Genomic DNA, 21810 nt, shown 5'->3' with positions numbered 1-21810 from the left:
CAAAGGTTCCTGTGACACATGACACCAATATTTTAGTGGTAAAGTAAAGTTTGGTTTTCAATATTGTAGTACATGTATGGAATTAAGTCACAAAAACGCATATGCTACAGTAAAGCATGCATTCCATGCAAAATTTGACTTTAATGCATACCCCCATGCATTTCACTACCCAAGAATGGGTATAAAAACATGTGCGTTATTCCATATGCATTGTTTAGCATCAAGCTGACAACAACCACTCAGAAAAACAACAAAATTACGCAATTATTCAACATTACGAAATGCCACGCCTGTCCGAAAATGAGCGTCTGCGAGCCATTGGTATGATTGAAGTAGGATCGAGTCAAAGTGATGTTGCAAAACAACTTAACGTCCACAGAAACACCATTTGGTGTTTATGGCAACGTTGGCAACAGACGAATGCAGTCAGAGACCATCCTCTGAGTGGCAGGCCACGCGTAACCAATAATCGACAAGACAACTGGATTCGAACAACACACCAACGAAATCGATTGCAGCCAGCAACAGTGACTGCAAGAAGCATCCCTGGCCTTCGACGAATATCCTCACAAACCGTACGTCGTCGCCTCATATGTGCAGGGATTGTCGCCAGAAGACCCGCCAGGCGTCCCATTTTGACAGGAGAACACCGCCAAGCACGTCTACAGTGGTGCAGACAGCGTCTACGCTGAACGGCTATGCAGTTGGGACAAGTTCAATTCACTGACGAGTCTCGCTTTCACCTCAGCCACAGCGATGGACGGATTCGAGTGTACCGACGTCGAGGTGAACGTTACGTCAATCATTGTGTCATGGAAGAAGATCGGTTCTGGGAAGGCAGCGTTATGGTATGGGGTGGGATTACAGCAAGATAGAGGACTCGTTTGATAGTGGTAGAGGGAAATCTGAATGGACAGCGCTACCGCGACGAGTTCATCGGCCCTGTTGTTCTACCGTTTTTGCGTCGTAATGGCCCAGGCTTTACATTTCAACATGACAACGCCCGGCCTCATATTCCTCAACTTGTTCAGGATTTTCTTCAACAAAACCACGTAAATGTCATCCCCTGGCCGGCTCGCCCCCCTGATCTCTCACCAATCGAGCACATGTGGGATGAGATGGATCGGCGCCTTCGACGTCAACCACGTGTTCCACAGACACAGACTTGAATAGTTTTAGAATACACATTTTCAAAACAAATAAAAAATATTTGTTGTGTTAAACCTCATGAGGTGATAAGGCCATTTAATCACCTGTTTAAACAAGACGCCCCATATTGTGATTTGATTCGTCTGATTGGCCATCGGGTATTGTTCAAAGGCATGAATGAATTGTTAGGACATGAATATGTAAGAATTGAATTTAGAAAGCATTTTTAATGTACACCTTAGAAAAAACTACACGCCGCTTTCTACGCTCGTTAAATTGTACCAGTATCAATTTTTGACGAAACACATTTGATTTTGTTTTACATATGCCATCCTCTTATTGAAATACGAAACCAAAATCGATAATCCAACGTGTCGGTATTGTTCCATGGAAATATTTATTTGACTACCCCTTCAACTGCCTCTGCTACTTCCCGAGTTCATCCCATATGACTCAGTACTTGCGATCATCTGGCGGAAAATACAACCTTGTTCCAAGGTTTCAGCATGTGTCTTGGGTATCATACACTTTTATTAAAATGAGATGAATGGGTGAATGTGATGTGTAGATAGCTCAAAATGATACATGGAAGTCCTTGATATATAGAAATAAAGAAGAGTTTATCTGTATTGTTTCCAGGTCTGTAGATGTTTTTAAGTGGCATAACATTCGTCAATATTTTTTTTATATTTTCTTTTCTTCAAATATGGTACGGAGTGACAGTCCCCAAACGTATTGACATGTTCTTCTTGTTTTTTTTATTGTTTTGTTTTCATGATATCGACGCTGGTGTGACCATTATCCCCGGTTTAAGCTTTCATTTGACGACCTCACAGAAGGACAAAGTACAAAAGGCGAAGTCAGGCCGTTTCTTGACAACAACATATAAACAGAACCTTCAGTGGTCCATCGATTTCAGGAGATGTTTACAGAAGACGGAAAATTAAGCTATAAACTCTCTTGGGCTGATGGCTTGGGGTCGGCACGTACTTGGTGATGTTAATGAAGAACTCCCGAATGAAATTAGTCCAGCTTGTCCTTTGTTCCATGGTTCAGTAGAATTCGGATTAGTAATTTATTCACACGCTGTTGATTAGTTATTGATTAAGTCCGTATACGTCTCTTGAACAATCTCTTTGCCATTTTGTATAGAAGGTGTCGCTTGGGACTACGTCTGCACCCTGAAAGGAATGACTATTTAACCATGATAATAATGCCATTGTTTCTTTTTATCAATGTATGTATATATTTATCTGTCATCTATGAAGAGCTTTACGTGTGATATCTTCGATTTGGGATTTAAACTTCCCACACTACACCGAGTTATACAATGCTTAGTCGGATGTGAATCAGAAACTTGATCGATGTGAAGACAGTCTCGTTCACAGCATAAACTTTAACCGAACTCTTATATACAAACATGTAGAGTGAGTAAGTATGGTTTTACGCCGCTCTTAACAATATTCAAGGAATATCACGGCGGGGGACACCAGAAATTGGCTTCACACAGTGTACCCATGTCTGGAATCGAACCCGGGTTTTTGGCGTAACGAGCGAACGCTTTAACCACAAGGCTACCCGACCGCCCCTTGAATCATTACGTACGATTTTAACACTAGTTTGTATGATCCATGCTTGATCACTAAGAGGCAGTCTGATATTGGTGTAATACAATATGCACTATCACATTCACCATCTGTGATTAGAATACCAACCGAAATATATTATTATTTATTCATTAGGAAATGGCGAGTATTATCAAGGTCCCTTCGGGGCGGGGGGGAGGGGGATCGAATTATAAGTCAGCAACCAAAAAGGAATATAGTTACCATCTCCTGCAGCTTGTTTCAAAGATTCATGTTCATATATTAGAAAGTGACGCCTCCTGAAAATGTCTCACATTAGTCTTTTCGACACGTGTCACCTGACCTTGGTTATACATTTGTGTGTTCAAACAAACACTTATTTTTTATGTACAATATGTGAGTGCCGGTGCTACCAGTAGAGCAGGACATGCATACCCTTTTTGCAAACGGAAACTACGGACTCGCTATGCGTCACGGAATTGAATTATTGAATTGAATTATTACGGGAAGCTTGATTTAACGGAAACTGACCTGAATGCGAATTGGTTGTTTGAATATGTTACGTTGGTTTAAATAAAACCCTGATCAGCCTGATGGAATGACTGGATACGCGTCTTTTGGGCCAGTCATATTTGCTTGTGTAACATAAAGAATTAACACATTATTCTACATTTCATAATTGTGTGACGAGGTCCAGACTGAAGGATCGCTCCTTTTTTGGGCCGTAACCAAATAATGAGTCTTTATTATGTATAAGACATTTTCTTAAAGTGAAATCACCGCACCTTACCATGGTTGACTGATCACTCATTTTAGTTTAACTGTTAATCCGTAACACTTAATGGCCTTGGCTGCTGCCTGTGATGAAAGACCACCCGTGCGGAGGTTTTCTACTCCGACGTACGCGCTTGACGTATATACAGCTTATGCTGCATTTCCTCTGGGAGAAAATACCCGAACTTGGTTCATGCAGAGGGGAGTAAGAATGATGTTTCTACCATATACAAGCTAAATATAAACTCTGAGAAAAATATTCAATATAAACTTAATGTAAACACAAATGTTACTGACACAGATGATATGTGTAATAACCCTAAGTCTGTCCCCAAAAACCACACACACTGGGGTACATGTCTCAAGTCAAACAACTGTAAACACTAATGTAGTCCACAAGTACTTGATAACATGAACTCTTCAAATGCACTGATTACCTGTGCTCCTACTGCATGTAATCTTGACAATTGTTCTGATGTAAATGTAATAGTTAATTCAACAGAAAACACAAAGCATGCTCAAAATCTATATGCTATTCTGAATACCACAGATCACACACAACTTACAAACAAGAAGCCTTTAAGATAAATGTAGCAAGCAAATCAAATGCATGGTGTTCACAATGTGTATGATACAATGGACTCTGTAAATATTTTGAATAACCATGTTTCCTAAGATAAGGAAACCAATTTAACTGATGTAAATATTTTCACCCAAACATATATGCAAACACAGATGTACCTAATACGAATGATGTCACAGATGTCCTGAACTATCATGCCTGTACCCAAGTTATTTTTAACACAGTCCATGAAGCAAAAATTTCATGTAAATTATTGAAAAACAAATCTGTACTTAATAATATAAAATGCTGTACATCATGGTTCGGAATTTGCTAGTAATTGTGATAATGATGCCAATGTTGTTGCACATGATGTTGTCGCTGGTGAAGATGGCGATGATGATGATGATGATGATGATGATGATGATGATGATGATGATGACGACGACGACGACGATGATGATGATGGTGATGGTGATGGTGATGGTGATGATGATGACTGTACTGACCAAAATAATAGTCTTAATTTCTTAAGTTTAAATGCATGTGGCCTCAGACATCGCCTAGTATATAAGGAATTTATTGACCTAAATACGCATCAGTCGGAAAGCGCACGTTAAATCTCCAAAGTAAGTAAGTAAGTAACTAACAGGTAAAAGAGACATATTTGGATTTCAAGAAACGAAAACAGTTTGGATGAGTTAAATATATCGGGATATACTCTTTTTCTTCAGAATAGGTTGGGTACTGTAAGGCGATCGAGTGGTATAGGTGTAGCATATAAAAGTAAATATAGAGATTATATATCCGTAACTGAAGAAAAATGCGATTACATTCTTTGGACTAAAGTATGTAAAACACTATTTAGTTTTGAACGGGATCTGTGCTTGGGGTCTGTTTATATCCCACCCGAATGATCAAAGTATATTACAAGCGATACGTATTATGAGATTGAGCAATCAATAGTTAATATTATGTCAAAAAGTTAGCACGTCGTTTTAATTGGGAATTTTAATGCCCGGACAAATAATCTATGCGAGTACGAAATTCTTGACGAATACATAATTAAAGAATTTAATTTGGATATTGATGAAATTAGATCAGAACTTAACCCCGAATCTGTGCTCGATGAACTTGGGTTGCCACGCGTGAGAGCAACACAGGACAAAAAAAGAATAAATAACTTTGGCTTTAAACTAATTGAAATCTGTAAAAAATTAAATCTGTTTATTGTAATGGCACGCTAGGAAATGATAAAATGATAGGTAAAACAACATGAAAAGATAAAAGTGTTATCGACTATGTTGTATCGCAAATGTGCGTTCCTCTCTTTTCTGCTTTTAATATAATTAAACCCAGACGTGCACTGCCCACTCACCTTTACACTTAGCGCAGTCAAACCTCCTGTAAGTAATCCATGTAAAGGCCTACCATGCATCTATACAAATACCGCTAACAAACCTAAACATTACAACCTTGATAAATCGGATATATACATAAAGAATATAAATGTTGAACAGATAAATAAACTGATGAAGACTGTTAACGAAGCACGGACAGGTCACGGCGACCAGTCGAGTGTAAATAGACTCGCGAATGAAATCGCGCACGTGCTTGTTAACGCTGCACGAGCAACATTCGGAGTCAGAGAAAACGGTGTTAAATTCAGACAACGCGAAAAAGATAAACCTTAGTTCGAAATAGAATACAGATGATCCCTTAAGAAATTTAATGAAGCGAAACACCGTCTTTAAAGATCGAAATCAGTATTTAATATATTAGCATATCACCAAGAAGCAAAGGCTTAAAGAAATGTATGGAAAAGAATATGCTTAAATATATACTAGACAATTTAAATAAGACTTTTCGCCAAATCCTTCACCACACGCCTAAAGAATTTTGGCAGATCCTAACAAGATATAAGAAAGAAACAAATCCGCAAGCTCCTAATTTAATTTCCTTCTATAATTTATATAAAAACTTAAAGGAAAACAAAATTGATGATTCTGAATTAGAAGAATGTGCAACTGCAACACTTGTCTATGACTGTAAAATCTTAAACGATGATATAACGACTGAAGACATTTTCAATCTTGTACTCTCATGTGTTGTAATCCCTGAAACGTGGCTCTAGGGAATTTTAAAACCTATCTTCAAAAATAAAGGCGATCCATCTGATCCAAACTCGTATAAACCTATTACGATATTAAGCTGTTCCGGAAAACTATTCACCAGTATCCTAAAGGAACGGCTGACAAAATTTCTAGATTCCAATAATATCCTAACTCCAGCACAGTCGGGATTTAGGAAACGATTTCAAACTGCTGATACAGCAATATAATATGTTATATAATCGTTATCCATTCGTCGATGCATATTTTGAAACTATCAAAAACAAAACTTTATTGTGCATGCATAGATTTTACAAAAGCATTTGATACTGTCTGGAGAGTAGGACTGGTCTAAAATGCAAAACAGTGGAATTGAGGGCCGATTCCTAACTTTAGTTAAAAATATGTACAGTAATATTAAATCAATGGTACAATCAAATAATGCAGAATCGGAGTATTTCCCTTCTCAGTCAGGTGTTAGACAGGGCGAAAATCTATCACCACTATTGTTTTGAATATTTGTAAATGATCTTGAACCGTATCTTACAAAACAAGGATGCCAAGGGATCTGATTCGATTGTATATAAAGAAATGACATCACAGTGTGGTTACATATTTTAGTATTACTCTATGCAGACGATACAGTCATATTTAGCGATACCCAATCTGAATTACAAAAATCATTAGATTCCTGTAATCAATATTGCTTAAAATGGAAGCTAAATGTAAATATCTCAAAAACAAAAATAATAATCTTTGGAGGGGGTCCAGCCAAATCAACCAAATCAATATTTCATTTTGGGGGAAAGATACTGGAGATTATTGATAATTATACATATTTTGGTATAAATTTTCACATAAATAGACAATTTGTGTTTTGTATGAAATCACTAAGAGCAAACGCGACAAAAGCAATGTACTGCCTAATAAAAAGATCGTGAAATGTTAACCTACCATTAGATTGTTTATTGAAGGCGTTTGATGTGATGGTAGTGCCAATCTTTCTCTACTGCTCCGAAATATGGGGGTTGAAAATTGAGAAATCATAGAGAAAATGCGATTAAATTTCTTAAAATAGTAACTGGTCTGAGGAATTCAACACCCAATTTTATGGCGAACGTGGCAGGGAACCGCTCAAAATAGAAAGTATTTAAACGCATGATTTCCTTCGGGCATAAATTAACGAATTATAACGGACCCACAAAGTTATCTAAATATTTATAAAATTATTTGATAAAGACTAAGATGCAACTGCAAAATCGTTTAAGTGAATAGCCACAGTTAAAAAAATACTAAATGATGTCGGACTGTCGAAGTATTCATAAACCCGTCTATTTGCTCTACTTCATTGCTGATTTCAAAGGTCGAGAGAACTCTTAAAGGCGAATTTATTCAACAGTGGCGTGAATGTATCTTATCAAGTTCAAAAGGTTTATACTATCCACATTTAAAAGAATTACCAAAATTCGAAAATTTTCTATTACTTCCCAAAACTATCTACTTGCCAATTTTACAATGTCGTACATCTAATCATCATTTGCCCATTGAAACCGGCCGATGGAGAGGGTTATTGAGAGAAGACCGTGTCTGCACACTATGCAATTCATCTGCTGTTGGAGACGAATTTCACTATCTTTTTAGGTGTGAAGCACTTCTCCAACAACAACTTCTTTACATCCCAAAGAATTGTTATATCTGGCCAAATATGTGTAAATTGCGTAAAACGTTATCACCTAAAAATATATCCACTTTGAAACATCTGTCCAGATTCATTGTACATTTGAACACATTATTATGTTAAAGTGCCTAATTTTTTTAATTCTTTATTTTTGTATTGAGGCTTGTTACCATCGTGATCTGCATTGTATATTATATGTTATATATATTTATAATCTCTTGTACCACCGTTGGTGTTTTTTCAGAGAAATAAACTGAACAAACTTGGTTCCTACGCCCGCGACAGTGTTCTTTGTCGCAAGATGAAAGGCCGGAGTCGCTCTCCACCAGTGAAGACAGCCTGTTAACCTATTCGTGGCGACATATACCCTGTAGATTTAATACTCTCTGTGTCTTTCGAACGGGTCAATTGTATATTAGTACTTACTTGTTTACTATCATTGTTGCTAACCTGTTTATTTTAGCCTGTTACACGTATCGTTTGCTGTGTGAGTTCGACTTGTGTAACTGTTTACTCAAAGCATTAAGGATTAAGTTAGGTTTATTGCTTAGTGTTAAACTTCAGTTGGTTTATCTTTGTCATAAGATCCGGGGTAGAATAGGTCTTCAGCAACCCATGCTTGCCGTAAGAGGCGACTTTTCTTGTCGGAGAGGCGACTAACGAGATCGGGTGGTCAGGCTCGCTGATTTGGTTGATGTATGTCATCGTATCCCAGTTGCGTGGATCGATGCTCATGATATCAATCACTGGATTGTCTGGTCTAGACTCGATAATTTACAGACCGACGTCATATAGCTGGAATTCTGGTGAGTGCGATGTTAAACAACAAACAAACAAACAAAACAAAATCAATGCGCCTTGATGCAATCTGTCTGTCTTTATATCATTTTTAACCTTTTACCTGTGTGTAGCTGTGCGTACGCTATTAAATATTTTACGAGATGGGGTTTTGTTCTCTGAGTTAGACGTGTCTATAACTTAGGAGAGGTCGATACTTCAGCGCGTTGTCAACTCTACTGCGTTCTTCAATTGCCTGAAGAATCTGCGTAGCGAGGTCCGACGTGATCAGGTACAACAGTTTGAGGTTAGTATAATAGTTAGAACTTTCCATTCAATATCCTGAATACCGTATAAACCCTCCAGGTAGGACGGATATATAGCTGTGATCGTTAACATAATGCATCTGGTTGTTTTCGGCGTATAGAGTTATTTATTTACAATAAGTTAATGTTCACGGCTATTTTGCAAATGCGAAAAGTCTTGGATACAGTTATAACAATCAATCAAAGTTTAATGAAAGCAACTTCAGCATTTCTGCTGTAGCATGTAACAGTTATGTGTACCATAGACGTAAATATCCATAAATGGCTTGCAAAAACAGTTAAATGTGTTACAGAGGTACTGTTCAAAATGGAGTGTTGAAGTAAATCTGAATAAAACCAATGCAGTAGCTTTTAGAAAAGGTCGTAATGTTGCAAAACATGAAAAGTGGTTTCTTGGTTCGTCTGCCTTGAGTGTTGTCACTTACTATAAATATTTGGGTCTTATGTTCTCCTCTAGATTGTCATGGTCTATGGCGTGTAAGATATTAGCTGTTCAGGCGTCGAAAGCCATTATGCCTCTTTATAATGTATTCAGGAAAAATAGTTGTGTGTCATTTTTAACAGCATGTACCATTTTTGAAGGTAAAATTATGCCTATAAAATTGTATGGTTCTGAAATATGGGTTGCCTAGTATTACCCTGCAATTGAAAAAGTTCGCACTTCATATTTCAAATGTTTTCTAGGTGTTGGTAAGTTTGCCTCAAACAAGACAACCCTTGGTGAAACAGGCCGTAGTAATATCTTTGTAGCCAACCAATTAAGGGTAATTAAGTATTGGATTAAATTACTTAGAATGATGCCTGATAGATACCCATATCAGTGTTACAAAATGTTAAAGGTACTTGATGATAATGGTAAAACTAATTGGGTTTCAGATGTGAGAAATCTATTATTTGTTGGTGGCTTTTCATATGTATGGATTTCCCAAGATGTGGGAGATTTTTATATTCATTTAAGCAAAGAGTAAAGGATATATTTTGTCAACAAAATATTTCTGAATCACTTTATCTTAGATATTTCAGCAAAGTAAAATCATTGATACAAACTGAAAGATATTTAACTTGTGTAAATGATAAAACTTTAATCAGAGCTTATTGTAAACTTAGAATTTCATTGCACAATTTTAAGGTATGTCGCAGGTCCAAAGACGGTAATATTGTGAACTCTTTTTGTACAAACTGTTCATCCGGAGAATTAGAGGATGAATACCATGTCTTACATATATGTGAAACGTATTCCCATTTTACGTATAAATTTCTCCCTATGTTGCAAGGTATTTTTAAAGACCGTGATAAATCTGCTAATCTCTGAAAATCCTGATATGATCCATGCTGTTTCTGTATTCTTAAAACATGTCTTTATAATAAGGAATGTGTAACTTGATTTAACATCTAATCATGTACATCACGTGACAAATCACTGGACAAAATATCATCCATTCCAAAAAATCCAAAACTTGGAAATACCACCATTCCAATTGGAAATATGACCATTCCAATATTTGGCAAGGTCATATTTCCAAGCTTGGATTTGTTTGGATTTGTTTGGATTTGTTTGGAAATGTTTGGATACAACATGTCATAATCATATCTGTTAAACGTTGTACAACTCTTGACCTTATGTGAGATTAGTAATGACATGAAAGTAAATAATTAAGAGTATTTTGGCACTATGTACCACGAAAAGACCAAATCATGAGCAAATTTAACTAAAAGAATTTCTGTCATTTAAAGTGGCTACTCTTTATATTTAATTTCTTATCTTCCTTGTCTATAATCATATGACATAGACTATGAACTTTGAACAATTAAACAAATATTTTGTTTTCCCATACCGACTTACGGTTGTCGTAAAACAAAGACCGTTTCGAGAATATAGAGGGCCTCATTATTATAATTTGAACTAATATACATATGTTCATAATAGTACTAGGAATAAATGAATCTTGATAAGTGTTCGTACAAGAATATGAACTTCGAATTATCTTGGAATTATGCGCAACACATAGGGCTGGGAATTTTATAATTGTTCTGGAACTATCTGACGGTAATTCAAAACAGGGAACAAGATTTCGTCAAATGAATCATTGAGCCAGGAATGCAACGATTTAAATGCTGACAAAATGAATAAACATATCTGGAACAGAGTAGACTGTTCATGCGGACAATTATATGCTACGTCTATTGCCAATGAAGTTTATCATCCCATGTTATAGCATTTGTTTCATATAAAAGATAGAAGCCAAATAAATGGGACAGTTAGTTGTTATGAATTAGCTTTACCTCTGTGACATATCACGCAACTAAATGTGAATATGTTTATCAAATAATCAATTACAGTAATTAACCTAGTGTCCTTATTTATACACAATTTAAATACATATTGGGGTACAATATATAATACACATATACACGGAATGATTTCTTATTTTGTCAATTTAATCATAACCCAAATCATACAAATCAAAATGTGAAAGTAGTGATCAAGGGTATAAATACTCAATTGTATCTATTAATCCTAATAGTATAACAATAAACCCTGTGTATATACTGAGCATATTTAGATACATCCGGATCTACGACCGCAGCCATATAATCAATCAAGAAAAGTATATTAGATTGAATTACAAATGTGCTATCACTTAAACAAAATTTTCCGTTATCCACGTAAGCCTAAACCTGGGAGAAATAAAGTTCTGTTCTGTTCTGAAGACGCCGTCATGACGCCGCAAGTCTAGACTGTCCAATCAACGTGAATATACAAACCGTGATGTTACTTGACCAGTTGATGACACCTGTCAAACTCAAAGTGCCCCTGGTCCTCCACCCACCATGTGTAATACTTTAGCGCACTTGATTGTTTAATTTGCAGTTATATCACTGTTAGGCTGAGTGATGAGAGAATACATTTTGTTGTTTTTGTTAACGATCGTTTCCATTTTCAACGTGGTAACCTTATAAGTGACTAACTTTTTTATCATGATGAAATGAAACATATTAAAATAATCAGAGGGACTGACGATCGCATTTTTCGCATAAATGTCATGCTCGCATTAATTTCATGATTTACTTAAGATAGATTTGAACATTTCTGAGCAACGATCATGTTTGGGTAAGGGAAGTAATCTTGTCTCCGCTTGCAATTGGATTCAGTTCCGAGATCGCAGCTTGACTGTTCGGTATATTATATTATATTATTATTCGGTTTATATATTCGGAAATACATATTATGGTTAATATTTATAATATAATATGGACAATGGTAAAATTCATTATCACAGTTTAAGTGCTATTCACAAATGTATGCATCTGATTCTTCATTTGTTCTGTATTCTTTGACGAGAATGAGTTTCGTTAATGATGATCACTCTCACAGATTTTTTGATAAGAGGATAGGACTTTAACTGGAGAATAGTTATGAAAAATATATATATAAGTATAGGCGATCTGTGCACATGTGGTGAAACTGATACCTCATTGATTTGCTAATCGGGACTTGGAAATCATAGTCTGTCATTAAATTGATTTTAAAATATATGGTTTTGACTGTAGTACGTCCTGACATCATAATATTATGTTGTAAAAAACTTATCTTATCTTATGTTAAGTAAAACAATTATTGATAACTTCCTGAATTCCAATTGTTCAATGAACAGAATTATTCACAGCTCTGGCGTGAGATAACAATAAATTAGATGTTACCAAAGATTGTCCATTTTATGATCTTAGGCACATGTCGGCGCACTTACATGTGAGCCGTCTAGACGACTGTCTGTTTTGTAATTAAATGGCAGCTGCCATCCAGCCGAATACTTAATCTTGAGACCTATTAGTTGTCTCAGCACTACACAATCAGCAATCTAAAAAACAACAAAAGAACCTCATCCTAACCGACTCCCTCAGTGGACTACAAGCCCTCAAAAATAAGCAAACCCTAAAGCCCCCCCCCCCCCCCCCCCCCCCCCCCCCCCCCCTCCTGGGTTGCACAAACTCACTTTTCCCCTTTTTGGAAACACATGAGAGAGAGAGAGAGAGAGAGAGAGAGAGAGAGAGAGAGAGAGAGAGAGAGAGAGAGAGAATAATGTTTATTATAGTGTCACATGTTATATACACTTCATACTAAAACACGTACACGAACAGTAAAATATAACATCCGACCAGGTATGGTCTACGAGACACTTAGACATAAAAGCAAATTATAACGCCATGATCTGGGTAAGGTAAAATAAGACATATACTAACACAATGTTTAAAATTAAGGTTAGGTTATGAACACGCACGCTCGCACGCTCGCACGCTCGCACGCACACGCACACACACACGCCAAATTACTTATAAAGTCACGCACACATACCCTGGCCGGGCCCGTGTGCGACATACGCTTGCAGTCGGAAAGCGCACGTTAAATCTCCAATATAAGTAAGTAAGTAAGTGTCTTTTCGAGTCAAGTCAAGTCTCTCTCACCTTAGGGAGAATGCGACTGTAAAAGCCCCTTGCTAGACAGACAATGGTGAATGTTTGAGATAAATTTATTATTTATTATATATAGTTTAAACTCAATAAATAATTCATAGTCTTTTTATTGTTCAAATTACTGATATAACATATTTTAACTTGTTCCTTCTAACAATATTTCCAAACAATTCCAAACAATTCCAAACAATTCCAAACAATTCCAAACATTTCCTGTGTTGGAAATATGTTTGGAAATGTTGCCATTCCAATTTTGGATTTTCTGGAAAGATCGATCCTTCCAAGCTTTGGAAAGTTTGGAATGACCGATCTTTCCAAAGCATTCCAACGTTCATTCCAAATTGGAATGGACGCTATTTGGTCTTGTGAAATGTTAATATCCAATCTGCATTGTACTATGGGCCTTGATGCCTAAATTACTGAATAAACTGTCTGTCTGAAAAACGAATAAAACTGACTATTTGGACTAAACTCTATATATTTTCATAAAGATTAATTTCTTTCAAGAATGCTAATCATCTTATGGTTGTGAACTTGAGTAAACAGTGCTTTCATAGAAGAAACATTAAAATATTTATGACGGATTAAAGCTGTATCCACGCTGTCTGAAACAATGTGTTTCATGGTCTCTTGACATTGGCAAAGGAATGCTCATGAGATCATCTTCTCCCTTTAAGAAGAAAGCGTGCGTAAATTGTGAATGCCCTATTCTATGGTTTCATGAACGTCATAAAAATACCCACGGTCACTTTGCCCATTTGTAATTTAAGAGATCACCCAGAGGAGGTATTCCCATTTGGTGTTTGGCCGTTCTGGTTGTTTACTTGATGGCAATAATACAGAACGCGACGGTAGGATAATGCTAGTGGATTTGTAAGATTTCCAGTTTTAGTACGTGTACCTATATATGGAATACTAAAAGGGACATTGTCGCGTTGTAGCATTCTCTGAAAAAATACATCTATTCCCCCCACCAAACATCCTCTTATTAACTTTTTTTTAATAAATAGTGAAAAAAGTTGGGTGTAGGGAAATGTCTAGTATTTATATCAAGAGAACTATTTTTCGCAACGAGTTACGGTACCTTTCTAAATACCCTTATGGGCCTTCTATTATAAGAATTATATCTTTTTGTTGACCTTTCAAGTTTTATATGCTACTAACTTTTAAATTATCTAATTTTACCGTTTAAAAAGGTGTTGAAATATATTAATATGTCAAACGTATTTAAATCTATCCTCACACGCACCGCTTGTTGTATTAACATTCATATATTATCATGTACGCACGCATGCATACATAAATACACACCCATAATTTACATACATACATCCATGTAATGGTACATACAGCCATACTTACCCTGCGCACATACAGCCATGTAATCATACATACATACTGAATAGGTAGAAAGCGTGTGTATTGATATGTTGTCTTAATCACTGACACATCAAGAGTGTCAGTCGGCATGTATCATATCTTTATATGAGATTGTGATAACTGTCACACCTGACTTTTTTGTCTGAATGGGACGTCTGAAAACAAGGGGTGAACCGTTACACAGTAGTTCGGGGTAACGGGTGCTATAACATCAAAGTACCGGCGTGCTATATGTATATACAGTACATATATGTTACGATGGTGTGTCATTCCTTACTCTGTACGATGTATATTATACGTAAATACACTTAAAAGTAGACACATGTCAACATGTAATAATGACAGAGAAATAAATAAATGCAGGTCGGGTTAGTATTATTTCATTGGTTTATTAAAAGTTTTTAAAAAAAGATGTTCATGATGAAAGAAATGATGGTGCAGAAACAAGACCAGCAATTAACACCATAACCGTGATGTAATCGCGTTACTCAATACAATCTACAAAGAACAATATATACGACGTCTTTTTACTATTTATTCCTTACTTGATATCTATAATTCATTTATGGATACCAAATAAAGAATTTATATCACAAATTTGATTTTACTATATTATGAAATGTTTCCTGATATCGCAAATCCATTTGTAGATATCAAAAACTGAATTTATTATATCAAATAGTGTAAAAAATCGAATATGGTATAGTATCTATAGCCTTTGTCTCCGTGACCTTATGTCCATTTCTTAATAGTTCGTGTAGATAGCTAGAGTATCGTAAAATTTACATATACGAGTCATATTCAGATGATGTCTCTACATATATGTAAGGGCAAGCTTCTTCCCTGTATTTAATCAGTTTACCTCCTGGCGGTGAATTTGGAATACAAGCTTTAGGATTACATATGTATCTTGTTATCATTGTATTTTAATTCGATTTGAATATTATTATTTACTATCGTACTTACTTCATGTTTTACATGAGACGTTTTATATTTTACATTACATTTACATTTATTGCCTGTAAGCTCAACACAATTGACAAATACTCTGAAACATATGACCAGTAAACTATTAATGTACGTTGAAAAAATATGACTGTATTGTATATGCCAAAATGATGTGTCAAAGTAGAAGATATATTGACAGTAGCGCTGGGAATTTCTTCAACAAGCCCGTGAAAACAACACTGCTTTAGCTCAATGTTTAACTCTCCTGGCGGCCATTATGCAACGGCCATCGATCTCATACACAACCCCGCGCTTACGTCTACTGGTCTCTACCAGTGGTACGGTAATTAGTAGAAGCCTCTCCCTCAAGTGTATACATGCTGCCATTTCCCAGCGTCACGGCTATGGAGCTGAGTCAAAGGTATCCTCCTATTAGTTAGTTATACGTCCCATTTGTCACACACATTAAAACAACATAGGTCATGGATGAAGGCACTGACTGGTCTACCCTATGTTATTTAAGTATCAGAATGGAGTGATCCAAGAAGAAGTAGAAAAATAATCTTGTACTTTGTGTACTTTATGTACTTATGTAAAGATATATACACTAACCTACGGTTATAACGAACTCGTAGTTCGTTATACGCATGTGTACAACATATACACTCTTCAAAAAAAGAAACGCACAGGTAGATATTTAGTAAATTTTTTGTACCTAATAAAGTCGATATATTTAATTTAATATCATAGATACAAATATGAAATTTTGGGGCTCGATAGTCACATGTTGTCGTTGTACAAAGGCCTTGAAAACTGTTTATTGTCATGTCACATAAGGTAACAAAGTAACGCTGAACTCAGTATCTCGTGTGACCGCCCCGGGCAGCAATCACGACTCTGCATCTCCTCGGCACTGACTGGATAAGTGTACGAATTCTGTCCTGTAGAATTCTGCGCCATTCTGCTTGTAACGCGTTAGCCAGTTGTGGGAGTGTCAGCGGCATGTTCTGACATTGACGTACACGTGGATCGAGTTCATCCCAGAGGTGTTCGATTGGGTTGAGATCTGGAGATCTCGACGGCCAGGGCAAGGAGTTGATGTTGACATTATGAAGGTAGTCTACCGTGACACGAACCGTGCGCGGTGGAGCGTTGTCCTGTTGAAACAGCTCCTTGTGACGGTCAATAATTGGAAAGAGGTGGCGTTTGAAGAATTTGATTCATGTAGCGATTTGCTGTCAAATTTCCCTGAACCACAACCAAGTCAAGTTGGTGTAGGATATGCATTTTCGAACTTGAAAAAATGTTCGTCAGATTAGTTGCCTTTTAGTCATATCATAACATTTCACTTGGTCTGTGTGGTAATCCTATGTACTCCAGTTAGGACTAGTCCATTATTCAGAAGGTGTTGTCTTACTTAATCCATTCCTGGCCTCCTCCCAGGCTGTGTAACAACAACGACAGTGGTGGTAATGACGAGTATTTGATGCAGCATGTAGAGAATGAAGAATATGATTATGTAAGCGTTTTAGTGATCACTACAGTACGTGTTATCAGCTGTAGACAGTATTCAATTTTGCAGCATAAAATGGAGGCAGTGATGGGAGCAGGTAGTATCCTAGATGGGATATTCCTTCTATTGGTTCTTTCACAACATCATGCTGATTCTACAAAAATATGTTCGAAGTCCAGTAACTTTCCGCTTCTTCAACAAAACAACAAACTACCCAACCACGAAATTGCTTCAATGACGACAGAGGGACCAGTAAAATGCGCATACAATTGTATGTCCATTAAAATGTGTCAGTCTTTCAACTTTGACACCAACACTGGCAACTGTCAGCTGAACCATGCCACGTTATCACCTGGAGGTCTTAACGCCAGCTACCTGGTGACAACACCTGGGTTTGTCTTCTCGGACATCTCACTGTGGCCAAAGGTAATATAAAAAAAGCACATTTAATGGCTTACAAGGGTAAACGAAGTATTAATTTTATCCAAAGCGAACCGAAGTGTAATATATTGGTAATAGAGATATACTATTGACGTAAATTACATAAGAGAAAAGGCTTTGTATTTTCACAGGGGATCTGCAACCGAACAGTATTGATTATATTAAACCCCCCAAAACGTAAAGTTTTTGTAAACGTTGCAGACAATTGCAGGAGCGTGCGCCAATCACAACTGTTCAGTTAACGGTTTCTGTGAACCCCTGGGGAAGGTCGAGTATACATGTAGGAGACTTGGTAAGTTTTAGAGAAATACTATTTTTTGCGTTGTGGCCTTGATATGATTACTATAATACATTTATACGCACATAAATTGCAAAAGGTCATTTGAGTATGCAACGATGTACTTGCTAAAACCACAAAATTATGAAAAGGTTGATTAGGGAATGCGTTTGAATGCCCATTTGTGTGCAGCACATCCAAGGCAGAACGAGTGACATTTTCTTTTCTTGATTGAAATTTTCGTTTATGTGTAATTTCATCAGATTATGGTTAATATATTATCGAAGGAATGTAAGGTATTATTTACAACTGACACAAACATCGTTCTTGTCATACAGATTTGAGGATATTTTTGCCACTTTTAAATTGAATGTACTTATCTAAATTTGAAACAAATACGGCTATTTCACTAGTTTCCTATATTTCTAGTTCAGGGGGGTACATTATGGAACGATATCAGATCACTGATATAACTAAAGCTTAAGTTAAACAGACAGCTTGGCCAAAGTCCCAGGGCAGCGTCCATTTCAACATAGTCACTAACCATACTTAGAAGGTGGAGGAGTGGCACCGCCTATATACAAATACAAACGTTCATTCAACTTCAGTGACGACACCATCATCATGTGCAGAAGTCAAGGAATGTGACCCCTCCAGCACAGATGGAGAGTACTGGCTGCGTCTGCTGAACTTTGACCTGTACAGAACCCGGATATACTGCTACAACATGAACACAGACACCCCCGTGGAGTACCTGACACTGCCCACTCCTAACTATGGAATTTATCCGAATGTGTCAAACAACGGCTGTTATCAAGAAACATCGCTAGTCCTCAACTGTAAAGGAAGCGGCGGTGAAGCCTTTTACCACAAAATAAGAGTCCTTATTGAGGTAAATGGTCAATTGATAGAGCATTTTTCGATCCCATATACATTATTTCACACTCCCCTTATTCTGTATAGTTGACATATTATGCTGAACACCGCACTAAATAATATAAACCAGTGATTGATATTATGAAGAACGTCCTTCATCGTCGGGGTACAATGGCACGCAATCATTAAGTCTCCTCGCAGGACAAGCCTCGGGTTACTAATGATCTTTTCAAAAAAGCCTGAATCCGCACGTGTCAACGTACATGTGACAACTTTCGGCCATTGTCAGCCATTGACACATACTGGTGTATATCTGTTAACAGTCAAGTATGGACGTATGGCAATCTGCAGATTAGTCAGGTTTGTGAAATGTATGATTGTATGACAGTCTGCATCTATGACATGTCTGTAACCAATATGATGGTATGACAATCTGCACATGTGATTGGTCTGTGACAAGCATAATGATATAAAAACCTTCAGATTGACATGTCTGTAACAAGTATTATGTCTAGATCTATTGTGGCGGATGTCAAGACCTGTGAAATAGGTGTTCTTTTTGCGGTTGTCACTTCCAATTTGCTCTGATTGTTTCAGTAATTTTGTCTCATTCATGTTTGTGACAGAGATATGAATAAGAATACCCTCAGAGCCCTCACATGTTAATCCAATTAAATGGGGTGTTGTATATGCCTGTTCACATTTACAACAAGAGTTGAATGCCATAGTCCACAACTGAATATGTTACATAATTATCTAAGGATAACCATGTGTTTTCACAGAACATGAATGTTCAACGTGATGACAGGACATTTGCCGACTTCTCTAATCAGGAATTAAACTACGCCGAAGCCACGGACTGTTTCACTACACACTATGGTGTACCGAGATCATGTGGAACTAGGGGCGAGTTTACAGTGAACCTGACAAACACTGGATGGATCGTAGGACCAGACGTAAGGAATAGAATTGAAAGGAACATTCAGATTGAACAAAAGGAAAAAAACATTAACACATGTATCTCAAAACTGTTGTTCGGACTTGCAAAGACTTGTGATAACAGATTCACTAGATATATAAGGACATGGCTACTGAAATATGAACCATTATGTTTGGTATCGCGTATAGTAAGCGTATGAGTGCGTTTGGGTTTCACACTTCTTTGAACAGTATGTCAGTTACATTATGGAGTGACCAAAAGAAACTATTCTCAGCGATTACAGGTGCCTGAGAAGACTCCTGTTTCTTATTCCTGTATGGAGATGGTAATAAAATCACTCATAAATCTCATCACGTATGTCATGTGCATATGTTCCGAGTAGTTTACATCTATTGATAATCTTATCAATTCTGTTGAGCGTTTGCCATTTCAGCAAGAATGGAAAGCAGCAGGATGGCGTGCCATAATAGAATCGATGGAAAGAGATGACACAGGGGCTGTTGTTCTTCTAAAATGTGGTGGCTTCCCTGGGTATTGCTATCCCGATGGCGGCTTGATGCTCAAGCCTTTCTACAAAACGGGTAAGTCCTTATGAGTTGTGAAGAAAAATTTGACATAGGGTTGAGATATTCATTATAAAATAGTAGCCGCAACAGCAGATATTTGGGGAATTATTTTTATCACTGTGTGTTTATGAGTCGATTGAAATTAACCTTTTGGCTAATACATTGCATTTCGAAGCATACGTCTCAGCAGCGCGAAGTTCATTTTATTTGACTTCTTTCACAAAAAGATTCATTTAGCCTTTGCGGTTTAATTGATCACAAACTTGCGATTGTCTTACAAGAAATATCGGACTTATCAGTTTTAAGTGACAAATAATCCATAACCCGCCGTAGCTCATAAAATAATACAGTTTACCTATAAACACCACACTAGTCCATTATTAAAAGCCAAAAAACTGTATAATTGTGCCCAGCTTAGAAAACATAACCAGTTATGTTCGACATAGCTCATATTGTTTACCTATCTTTTTACAGCTATCCCGGATTCCTCAGCTAGGGAGGTGACATGCCCCCTCACAAGTTATACTTGAACCTCAGTTATCAAAAGAGGTTAACATACGACTGCTCTTTTCATTCCTGCCATGCATAATCTTTACCTTTAAATGACCAATTATCAAACTGAATTCATGATTTGATTCGAAATGCTGACATATATGATTGTTAAGGTATGTTGTTTCGGCTCTCGCAACCCCCTAACATAGAGGCAAAGAATTCTGAGGCGACCTTGCAGCAAGCTACTGACTCATTAAATGAAGTTTCCTGTTCTTTAAGGGTAAGAGGAATGTCAAAGTGCGAACATTTTATTTTTAATTGTATTTCTAAAAGGAATATTCATACCTACATTAACATGTTATTCTGTATATTTGGCACTTATTCAAGTAAATATAAGCGACAACGCCATGTATATAGTACAACATCGTTGTTATTTTGATATTACTAGCGAGTGGTTTTTTGGCGGCTTTTAGCAATATTGCAGCTTTACCATGGTCAGGAGGCCCAAATGGGCCTGACACTGAAAACCCATTAAGATAAGGCTATTTGGCATCTACAAATAGCCACATAATGTGATCTACTGTTAAAAAATGCAGTCACAACCACAAATTGGATGAAGAAACACGTGAAAGACAACTGAAGTCAGATTTTCATTACATTGTCCTCATTTCACTGGGAGTATAACCCCAACTGTCTCCAAACATCTCCACCAATAAATGTCACCAATTAAGGTCTCACTTTCAATTCCGTTGCATTGATACAGTGTACAGTTACCCGTCAACTCTGACATTCAATAGCTTCCAAACCTTACTTTAAGTTCCAATTCAAATCAATGATTAAGTCAATTTTCGGAAATCAGCCACGGAGGAAAATTCTAGTCAGATTGGTGTGACCATTGACTCAGTGGCTGCCTAACGATTCTGGTCGATCTTTCAATAAAA

The 21810-nt window shown here is 36.9% G+C and overlaps 1 protein-coding gene across 1 annotated transcript; it reads left to right on the top strand.

Moving 5' to 3' along the window:
• Positions 1–8847: 8847 nt before the first annotated feature.
• On the top strand, positions 8848–21406 carry LOC124132214 (A disintegrin and metalloproteinase with thrombospondin motifs 9-like). The gene is made up of 7 exons (XM_046495996.2): positions 8848–8944; positions 17347–17703; positions 17920–18010; positions 18604–18887; positions 19654–19827; positions 20245–20392; positions 20852–21406. Exons 2-7 carry the CDS (start codon positions 17353–17355, stop codon positions 20905–20907), a joined length of 1104 nt encoding a protein of 367 aa, XP_046351952.2. The 5' UTR covers positions 8848–8944; positions 17347–17352; the 3' UTR covers positions 20908–21406.
• Positions 21407–21810: the final 404 nt, after the last annotated feature.

The sequence above is a fragment of the Haliotis rufescens genome, unplaced genomic scaffold (genome assembly GCF_023055435.1).
Source record: "Haliotis rufescens isolate VD_foot unplaced genomic scaffold, xgHalRufe1.0.p SCAF_4, whole genome shotgun sequence".
Classification (NCBI taxonomy): Eukaryota; Metazoa; Mollusca; class Gastropoda; order Lepetellida; family Haliotidae; genus Haliotis; species Haliotis rufescens.
Note: the sequence above shows the minus strand (reverse complement) of the source record. Positions and strands in the feature narration are given on the sequence as shown.

Coding starts and splice junctions, on each gene's coding strand:
- LOC124132214 (XM_046495996.2), top strand. CDS start 17,353: ATGGAGGCAGTGATGGGAGCAGGTAGTATCCTAGATGGGATATTCCTT. Junction 18,011..18,603: donor GTATACATGTAGGAGACTTG/GTAAGTTTTAGA, acceptor ATTCAACTTCAG/TGACGACACCATCATCATGT. Junction 19,828..20,244: donor GATGGATCGTAGGACCAGAC/GTAAGGAATAGA, acceptor TTGCCATTTCAG/CAAGAATGGAAAGCAGCAGG.